The 11,237-nt window shown below is 39.1% G+C and overlaps 1 protein-coding gene across 1 annotated transcript; it reads left to right on the forward strand.

Annotated features, from left to right (window-relative positions):
• The first annotated feature begins 6,919 nt into the window (after positions 1-6,919).
• On the forward strand, positions 6,920-11,207 carry LOC103437421 (metal-nicotianamine transporter YSL1-like). Its single transcript, XM_008375890.4, has 7 exons — positions 6,920-7,272; positions 7,414-7,793; positions 7,883-8,055; positions 9,236-9,330; positions 9,536-9,670; positions 9,762-10,066; positions 10,161-11,207. The coding sequence occupies exons 2-7, from the start codon at positions 7,427-7,429 to the stop codon at positions 11,078-11,080; spliced, it is 1,995 nt and encodes a 664-aa protein (XP_008374112.3). The 5' UTR covers positions 6,920-7,272; positions 7,414-7,426; the 3' UTR covers positions 11,081-11,207.
• The last annotated feature ends 30 nt before the right edge of the window (positions 11,208-11,237 follow it).

The raw sequence follows: 11,237 nt of genomic DNA on the forward strand, positions 1-11,237 counted from the left end.
ACTCCCCAAAAAACATCTGACTTCTGCTCTGTTTGTTGAGTTTTATGATCAGAAATAGAGAGATTCAGAAAAAAAATTGAGATGGGGTTGGTGGGTGTTCCAGAAATTGGAAATGGAAAAATGGGTATGTCTGGGATTCCATTGGGAACCAAGAACAAGTACAAGAGGATGGATTCTGAGCCCGAGGTCGAGCTCACAGAGGAATACGAGGATGGTGCTTCTTGCCACCACCTTCAACAGATCAGGAGCAAAAAAAAAAAAAAACCAGGAAATATGTCCTCGCCTGCGCCATTTTTGCCTTTCTCAACTCTGTTCTTCTTGGCTATGAAACTAAGAACCAAATCGACCAACCTATCTCTCCAAGAAACCAGAAATTCCCCATTTACCAAATCATAACATGGAAAGAAGCTGAAATGAGCTTACTTTTTCTTATCTGCAACCGTCGCCGCCATATTCAGAAGAAATCTCGACGACCCCAGTTCGTCAAACCCTAAAGCGAACCCGAATCCCAATCTTCCCGGCTGAAATTCAGTAATCCGAGACCTGGGTTTTGCACGCATTCGCCATTGAAGATGACCCATCTCGACAACAGTCCGTCGACGTCCGGAAAGTTCAAAATGGACAAGTCACCATACATTCACCGCATTCGCTGGCACGGCTCGCTCGCTAAGCTCACGTTTTGGTCCTTCGTCTTCCTCGGCATGATCTTGATCTTCTTTTTTCGCTCGCCGTCCTCCAATTCTCTACCATCTGATCCATCCCGCTGCTCTCTTAGAACCATTCCTTATTCTGATCACCAGCGGTGGTGGTCAGCAGAGACTGTTGCGGTGGTGACTAGGGGTAACATGGGGATTGGGTTTGAGATTTCGAAACAGCTTGCGGCACATGAAGTTATTGTTATACTAACATCCAGAGACCGCAATGTAGGGCTTGAAGCAGTTAAGGTCTTCCAAGAAGGTGGTCTCAATATGTTTTTCCATCAGCTCGATGTGCTAGACACGGTGTCCATCGCTGAGTTTTGTGACTGGTTGAAAGAAAACTACAGTGGGTTGGATATTTTGGTGAATGATCAGATTTTGGATATTATTTGTTTCATTCAATTCCCGCAACCTCCTCGAACCGTTTCTATCGGTGATGCTATCAGAAATGATGAGTCTGGATGGCTTTAGTTGACCACCCACATGGAAAAGCTATAAGTGTTTGCTGTAAAGCAGGCATGCAAATTTGCAAAGGAGATTGCTCTGAAAAATGGACCCATTATTTTTGAAATGGGCATTTACAAGTCACTTTATGTCTGATCACACGTGATGAGATTTCTGGCATAAGGCTGTATGCAAGTGGGCAACCAGCAATACAGCCAAAAAAAAAAAAGAAAAAAAAAAGAAAGGAATTATACCTGGTCTGCCATCTGCCAAAAGGAAGAAAATAATGAAAAAGGAAAAGATGTCTGGAGATGGAGAAAAGCCAAGGAAGTGAAAAGCATAGCACACCCATACCCACTGTCATTGATGAATATTTTATTAAGTTGTCTTCTGCAAACTGGAGTAATTATTGTATAGTTATACTGATGTGTAAAGAAGACAGCATAACAAAAAAAAAAGTACGTCCAGTTCTCCAAAATTATTCGGCAGCCTGCCGCTATTATCACCTACTAGGTGATCAAAAGTACGTCCAGTACTCCAAAATTATTCCGCAGCCTGCCGCTATTATCACCCACTAGGTGATCAAAAATACGCCCAGTACTCCAAAATTATTCCGCAGCCTGCCGCTATTATCACCAACCAGGTAATCAAAAGTACGTCTAGTACTCCAAAATTATTCGGCAGCCTATCGCTATTATCACCAACCAGGTGATTAAAAGTACGTCCAGTACTCCAACCAAAATTATACATGAGCATCACTCATGTCAATCATACATAAACATTCATGAGTATCACTCATGTCAACATTCATAAGCATCACTCATATAAACATTCATGAGCATCACTCATGTCAATCAGCTTCGAAAGCTTCATTTACGAAGCTCCGACTTCAAAGCTTCATTTACAAAAGCTCCAGCTTTAAACTTCACCTTCAAAGCACCTACAAAGCTTTAGTGCATGGTATACAAAGACCGCCTCCGAACAACCGCCATTTCGGCCCATACATGGATTGAATTTGAAGTCTCCAGCCAACAGACTCTATTGATTGAAGACTTAGGGGACTACACTATGTACCATATATTGGGAGACTTAGCCCATTATTTATGTATTGAGGAGCGATCCCTTATTCTATAAAATGGACTCTTTCACTATCATTAGAGAGCATCGCCACCAGCTGAGCAACCGTCTCGTCGCGAGCATCACTCTTAGCCCATCACTTATGTATTGAGGAGCGAGTCCTTATTCTATAAAAGGGACTCCCTCACCATCATTAGAGAGCATCGTCACATGCTGAGCAACCGGCTCGCCGCTAGCATCACTCATAACTCATCACTTATGTATTGAGGAGTAAGCCATTATCCTATAAAAGAGACTCTCTCACCTTTAACGCCACAAGCCGAGCCAACCAAGGCAACATAAGCCATAAGCTGAGCAGTCTCGCAACATGCGCTACTTCTAGTTAATCATCATTTCACATTGAACACCGCCTCATATCGAGTATCAGTTCTAGACGACATCTAGTTACTTCGGCCCACACATGGACTGAATTTCAAGTCTCCAGCCAAAAGACTCTCTTGACTGAAGACATGGGGGACTACTGTTAGTACCATATTATATTGAACCTCGTTCCTTGGGCTTTCAGACATTGAGCCCATGATCTATGTAAAAGGGGAGGAGCCCTTAGTCTATAAAAGGAACTCTTTACCCTCACAATGTTGAGGCCTCACATCCCTAAACATAGGCTCTCATCCTCATAGAGAAGCTCTCTCAAACCCTCTCTTTCTTTGGGGGACTCCCCTTCATGCTTGTAATCCATACATTCATACAGAGAAATACAATCAACATTAGTGTGGACGTATCCCAAACATTGGGGTGAACCACGATACATTTTGTGTTCTTTACTTTCTGTAGATTCACGGTCGGATTTACGTTGTTCCAAGACCTTCGGTTTTGTACATCAACAATATCTTTATATATTATTTGAAATGTGTGATGATAAGTCACGAATCGCTTGGCCATATAAATTATGCAAAAAATATATTTCCAAAAGAGAAAAAGAAAAAGAAAAAGAAAAAAGCTAGTAATCATATTTGATTGGAACCCACAAATACACCATAAGCTTCTTGATATCTTAACAAATTATTGGTTATTATATTTTGTGAACTATTGGATGATGTACACACATACAAAATCTTGAAACCTTTAAATCAGGCCATGCCTATTACCTATTTCCCTCCCAAATTTCAACATGGGTGTATTTTAAGGGTGCCTATTACCCATTTCTCTCCCCTTCTCCATTTTGTCTTTCTTGCCTGGGTTTGGTCTTTGGTCGTCGATTGATTTCTGGGTGGGGATTTTCGAGTTGTCGTTCAAAGACGGGAAGGGCACAGATGTTCATACAAATTGAAGAAATTGAAGAAATTGAATTGCAATAATGAAAGAAAACAGAAATTTTACAAGAAAATCCAACTTAATTAGGCACGACCTAGAGAGAGAGATAGAGAAAAAAATTGTCTAGTTTGGGTTTGTACAATTGGAGTGGCGGTGAGGAAAGTAGATGTGAGGAGGGTAGATTGTCTAGGTTTACAAATAACAATATGTTTTCTCTTTTTCATTTTTTTTTTGTCTTTCACATTTACAAATTCTGAAAAGAAAGGATTTCCCAGATTTCCCATTACAATTTTTACTTATAGAGTGCATTTTAGTTTTTTAGACAAGAAAGTAGAAGTTTTCATAATTAAAAAAGAAAAATTAGTCCTAACTAGTCCGGCATTGCACTAAACGCTTCATAATTTTAGTACTGCTTAGTCCATGCCAAGCCAATCCCACTTAGTTCCTTAAGCTAATTCAGTCCGAAATATTCCGATACAACAAACACACCCTAATAGTTATTTCTTGCAGAAAATAACAAATATTTTCATGATGTTATGAAAGAATTTCAACTCTTAAACCATCTTTTGAACCAAAATGCCCCTGCACTCCATCTTTTAACTCCATAAATATATGTTCGACCATGTATTCAATCATTATATACACACACACAAATATATATAGAAGATTCTTTTTTCCACCTAAAATATGTGAATCATTAACCACAATAGGATGGTACAGTAGTTGATGACGAATTACAGGCTCGTATTCTACACGTCATGTATTGTGTTTGATTTCCAGCATTAGTGAATCACACAATGGTGGTCAGAGAGAGGCTGAAATGCCTATGTGAGTCTTCTCTGCCCCTGGAAATGTGGACTGCTATGATGAAACCACCGCTGGTCTTTTTTTTTTCAAAAAAAAAATGAATCATTAGATATTCAGAAAGGTTTGAATTATAAAAATTTGACAAACATAGATTAAAACAAAAATTTACAACAATCATTTCAAACATGTACCCTTTTTCAATCAACCTAAAATCTATATTCACGAATGACACGAATACGATTGTTGCCCACGAATCCGATCGATGCCCAAAAAATCATGTGTTACATGTATTGGTCAATGCCTAAATTCTTTTTGTAAAATAAAGCAAACACATATGTGTCCCCAAAGGATCACATGGTTGGTTAGGCTTGAACCTAGCTACAAATATCTCTCAACTTAACATTGTTTATGGGTTGGAGTGGGGTGGGGGAGTAAATATCTGTTGATGTCTTGACAAAAAAGATGTGTAATATTATTATGTTTTTGGATGAGCTCACAGGTTGATTACATATTACACAGTACTTGGGTACAAAAATCTTGAGACCTTCAAATGAGGCCACCCCTAGCTATCTCTATTGGCCTAAGTCCCTCCTCCCAATTAGTTTTCAACATTGGGGGTACCCACCACTGTAAATATATTCTTAAGTAGTGGTAATCTTTTAAAGAAGAGAACAATTTTTCCATGATTTGATGAAAGTTGAGATGCTTTCATAAGCTAGAAATTAAAAAATAGGTCCGTGGAGAAACAATGAATTGTTCTAGTAGATAGAGTCTTCATTTTTAACTCATTATTTGCTAAATTTGAATTATCCACATTCCTCTTACTCTAACTTAAGATAATAATATCGTTGTAACGAGAAAATAATCAAGTCGGCAACCTAATAAATGAATAAGCCAATACCAAATTGGGTTTATCCAAGCCCAGTTTCTGTTTTTGGTCAGAGAAGAAAGAAATATATAAGCTCATAAGTGAAGCTTAATTAATTTAGGAATCTGGGATTATATTAATTTCATCTGTTATCTTTTTTCTCTTTTTTTTTTTTTTTTTTGGTGTAATTTTTATTTTCTGGTGTGAAAGCCACTTTCAAGTTGCAAGAATATTCCAAAAGCACAGCTGGGGACAGTGTGCGTGTGCAGAGCTCATGGCCATTGCTTTTTACACGGGGCAAAGAATGGTCTGCATTCGTTCTCATTAACTGGCCATCCCCCTACATTGTTTAGCTTCCTCTTTATTTCTTATTTGATTAAGATTCTTGAGAATAAAAACCTATTTTTAGTGTTTTGATCTAGATGGTCACATATTGAGTTGAAAAGTAGTTGTTGGATTTGACCTAGAGAAATGATTTACGCAAACTCATTTTATTCTTCTGCACACTCTTGTTTGAACTTATGCAAGCTCAAATTCTCGAAACAAATTTAAGTATGCAAGATGAGAACAGAAGTAAGAGGATCACTTTCTTTTGATGTTTAATGTAATGTAATATAATGAGTTATTTCATGAGAACACTCGACAACCTTGTGGACGAAGTTCAAATTGGGTAAATCGCGTATTTGGCTGTTTTGATTGCCGCTCTGACATTTCAATTTTGATTGTTGATCTGTTTCTACGCATCAACAAATGTATACTTACTTAATTAGAAACGAGTATTTTGTTTGACAATGCTTTCAGAATGACTAGCATTGTTTTCAAATGAGAAGCACTTTTGACAATGTTTGGTAGAATAACTTTAAAGTGTTTTTGGATTATAAAAACACTCAAGAAGCACACTTCCAAATGATTTGCCATAAAGTACTTGAATTTTCAATAGGATTTTTGTTGCTCTTCTAGCAGAAGCGTGTATAACAATTATGTATAGAAGTGGTTCGTACAAAAGTATTTCCAAACGGACCATCTAATTAGTTGAGAGTTCACAAGCAACGGCTCCAATGTCTGCAGTACCAAACAAACCAAGCCAAATGTGCAAAATATAGTAGAGAGCAACTTACAATGAAATTATGTGGAATAGAAGCACTATGATTGAAAGAAAGTTTTTTCAAATACAATGGAGAATCTTCTTGAGTATTATGAAGCCATCATGCTCAATGAGGGGGTGATTTGACCCACAAATCCACAACTTACAAATTCCCAAAAGTCCAATTTAACCACTTCATTACATGGGAAGGCAATCACTAGTCCTACCCCAACACCTTTATCACAATTCATGAGGGCAACACCTTGTGGAAGAGAATAAAGAGAAATGAGAAATGTGGTCAATGATAAGGCCAGCTAGTAAGGCCAATATCTGTGAAGTGGGATTGTAGGATAGAGATTTACATGCCATTTTCGGATTTCAGATCAATAGTATAATTCATGCGAAAAAATTAATATGCATATATTGTATTATTGGACAAAAACATCAATAATAGTGTTTGAAGAGTGTATGTAAGTACTTCCCGTGAAGTCGGTAAATCATTTGGACCCATAATTATGATATTGTAATCCATTTGCCCTACTCTATATCAAGCACTTTCTGCCACAGTTTGCCCTCCTACCACTACAGAAATTCTTATTTATTTGGTTGGTACTTATGCAAGTGGTTGAATTATATATAAAAACAAAGACCATAACGTGAGATATTTGTAGTGTCTGAAATTTTATAGTGATAAGATATACTCATGTGGTTTTGGAATTTGTAGGTTTGTGAGCCGATAAAAATTGAAGAGGATAAACATGTCCAAGTAATTTCTCCACTTTGTGGGCTATATATTTCACCAAGGAAGCATCATTTTCTTCCTGTCTAGCTCACTACAATAGGCACCACCAAATACTTTTATCAACTTTTCAAGATTATGTAATTGTAATTGTATAGCCAAGTCAATCCAGTCCAGTCCCGTACCATCTATTGTAGCTAAGCTCAAGGTGGAAAAAGGACTAAAATATAACAACTCGACGGTAAGTTCATGCATAAGTGACATTTCGAGAAGTTCTCGTGCTGCATTCTCTTCTTTTTATTTGATAGAGGAAAAAAATGGATTTCATGCTATCCATTTGAAACTCTTTTTTTATTCCCATTGCCTAACAAACAAGCAACAGGGACTTTGAAGCCATGAACATGGAGTTGGAACCACGAGAGAAGAAGGAGGTAGAGAGAGATGACATGGAAGAAGACACGATAGTTCATCCCGAGGGGCTGGTTGGGACTATCCTTCCGTGGACAGAGCAGCTAACAGTCCGGGGAGTCGTCGCGAGCATAGTGATTGGAACGGTGTTCAGTGTGATAGCCATGAAGCTAAACCTCACAACTGGGATTGTTCCTAATCTCAATGTCTCCGCTGCTCTCCTCGCCTTCGTGTTCATCCGAACGTGGACGAACCTGCTCAAGAAGGCCGGATTCAAATCAAAACCCTTCACTCGGCAGGAGAATACTATGATTCAGACTTGTGCTGTTGCTTGTTATAGTATTGCTGTGGGAGGTACTTTTTGTTTTTCTTTATGTGTTATATTAATTTTTAATTAATCTTTCTTAAACATTATTTAATTTTGTACATTTTTGGATAAACAGGTGGATTTGCATCTTATTTGTTGGGATTAAACAAGAAGACATATGAGCTCTCAGGTGTGAACACAGAAGGAAACTCTGCAACCGCTGTTAAGGAACCTGGGCTTGGTTGGATGACTGGCTTCCTTTTTCTAGTCTGCTTTGTTGGCCTTTTTGTCTTGATTCCTCTGAGAAAGGTACAGATCTTGTACTCTTTAGTTTCTTGGTATTTTCTCGTCTTTGGGAGGGAGTAGGATTCTCTCTTCTCCTAGTCTCTCTCTCATCTTGTTTGAACGATTACGATTAAGTCATTTAAAAATTTGTGTTAATTTTGTAATAGCAAGAAGAAGACAAAAAGTAATATGTGAAAGGAGAGGAGGGAAGGAGATGAGAATAGGAGGAGAGATAATCCTACTCCCTTTGGGAGGGGATTCAAACACAGGACTTCCGGCTCAAAATCATTGTTCTATAAATAACCGCCTAGCCATTAAGCGGTTGACTGATGCCCTGATTAAGTCCCTATGCGTTTGAAAATTAAGAAAGGAGGCCCAACCTGCCTAGGCATCCGCTTAAGTCGCGACTCTCACTTAGATAGAAATTAGATAATTATCATTTTGCATTTTATTTTTTCAATAAATTGTAAAAAACTTGTTGAATACCTGGATGAGCACTTATTATATACTTGTTCCTCATGTTTTGAATATGTTCTAATACTTTATAATGTATATGTCATTCTATTCTGCGATTTACGTATCACAATACAATTATGTATTTAAAAAAAATATATATAGACATTTATTTATATATTATATAATAAATTTAACTAAAATTAAACAAAATTGCCTAGGTCCCCGCCTAGACGCCTATGCGCTGGGCCTCTGTTTGTCGTCCAACTTGCGACTTTTAAAATCATGCTCAGAGTAGGATTTGGATCCCATCCGGATCCAAATTGTGGGGATTTTAGGGATCCTCATATCTTAATCATTTATTGTGCATCGTGCGGATCATTTAACATAAATAGTATCCGACAAAAACTGGTTATACGGTATACAATAAACGGCTAGGATGTGGGGATCCCTAGAATCCCCACAAAGTGAATCCGGAGAGCATCCTCTTCTCTCAGAGTAAATGATGTTCCCTAGAATCCCCACAAAGTGGATCCGGAGAGCATCCTCTTCCCTCAGAGTAAATGATGTTAATCACTTGAGGATTCAAACTCAAGATCTCTAACTCAGGATAAATGATGTTAATCACTTGAGCTGCAAGCTCCTTGCCTTCTTTAGTTACTTGTTCGATGAGACTTCAAGAAGATAAATATTTTTTCTTTTTCCTTTAAAGTAGATATTCATATAGAATTTTTGTTTTTTCTTTTTACAGATTATGATAGTTGACTTGAAATTGACTTATCCAAGTGGTTTGGCAACTGCGGTTCTCATCAATGGCTTCCACACTCAGGGAGATAAGATGGCTAAGTAAACGTCTGCCAACACTTCTCTTTATCACTCCTTTGAAATCCATATTTATGTGTGTGTGTGTATATACATGTACACATAAATATTTTTAACTCGGGTGCATATGGAAGAGCACATTCGCTTTAACTAATGTGGCTACGCCCAGGTCTGCTCTTAAAGCACCCCATTAGAATCAAAACTCAGGCAAAGCTATGATGATTTGCAGGAAGCAAGTACACGGATTCATGAAGTATTTTTCAGTCAGCTTCCTGTGGGGATTTTTCAAGTGGTTTTACAGTGCCACAGAAGAATGCGGATTCTCGCAGTTTCCGACATTCGGATTGCAAGCGTGGAAGAATACGTACGAATTTTTTTATCACTCAATCGTTTCGCTTTCCCTGCTTCTGCTTCTTGTTACTAATCCTTCATAATTTGCTGCTACCAAAATGCAGATTCTATTTCGATTTTAGCATGACTTTTGTGGGAGCAGGCATGATATGCTCCCATCTGGTAAACCTGTCTTTGCTTCTCGGATCTGTGCTCTCCTTCGGGGTAATGTGGCCGCTCATTGGCCGGCTTAAAGGACACTGGTTCTCGGAGAGTTTAGACGAATACGACATGAAGAGTTTATACGGTTACAAGGTTTTCCTCTCGGTTTCCCTAATCCTCGGTGACGGGATGTACAACTTCATCAAGATTCTGGCTTGCACCATTGTTAATATTCATGTCAGATTGAAGAACAAGAATCTCCCATTGGGTAATAGAATCAGCCTCTGAATTTCCTTTTGTTTGATGCTGCTGCTGTGTTGTTTTAGTTGAAGCTTTTGCTAATCAACTTCTTCTCCCTGCAGATGTCGAGCGCAAGGCAAAGCCGATTGAAGAAAAACAGAACGAAATCTTCCTCAGCGAAAACATCCCTACGTGGGTTGCAGTCGCCGGATACGTTGTCTTTTCAATCATTTCGATAATCGCGATCCCGATGATGTTCCCGGAGCTTAAATGGTATTATGTTATAGTAGCCTACATGCTTGCTCCGTCTCTTGCATTCTGCAATGCGTACGGAGCTGGTCTAACCGATATAAACATGGCTTATAACTACGGAAAGGTTGCCCTCTTCGTGCTGGCAGCAATGACGGGGAAAGAGCACGGTGTGGTGGCAGGGCTTGCCGGGTGCGGTCTCATCAAATCGGTGGTTTCCGTGGCATGCATTCTGATGCAAGATCTCAAGACAGCCCATCTAACTTTCACCTCTCCTAGAGCAATGTTTGTGAGCCAAGCCATTGGCACTTTACTAGGCTGTGTGACAGCTCCTCTCAGCTTCTTCCTATTCTACAAGGCATTCGATGTGGGAAACCCGCACGGAGAATTCAAAGCTCCGTACGCCTTGATCTACAGAAACATGGCGATTCTAGGCGTTCAAGGCTTCTCGGCGCTGCCTCAGCATTGCCTGCAGCTCTGCTACGGCTTTTTCGCGTTCGCAGTGTTGGTTAACCTAGTCAGAGACTTTTCGCCTAAGATTGGAAAATGGATGCCACTTCCGATGGTCATGGGCGTTCCCTTTCTGGTCGGGGCATACTTTGCCATAGACATGTGCATTGGGAGTCTGATTGTGTTTGTATGGCACAAGCTTAACAGCAAGAAGGCCGTGCTGATGGTTCCGGCGGTTGCTTCCGGATTGATTTGCGGCGAAGGGTTGTGGACTCTTCCCGCTTCCATTCTTGCTCTGGCCAAAGTAAAACCCCCAATGTGCATGAAATTTTTGGGTTCCTAGAGTGAAAAGGCTTATACATTTACATATATATGTGTATTTAGCGGACCGAAGAATTGTTGAAAGTTGTATCCGATCCTCCTTAATAAAAATTTCATCTTGGTGAGTGATTCACCACCACTTAAGCAAATATTTCTGCATTTTCACTTTTGCTGGATAA

The sequence above is a fragment of the Malus domestica genome, chromosome 06, assembly GCF_042453785.1.
Source record: "Malus domestica chromosome 06, GDT2T_hap1".
Lineage (NCBI taxonomy): Eukaryota > Viridiplantae > Streptophyta > Magnoliopsida > Rosales > Rosaceae > Malus > Malus domestica.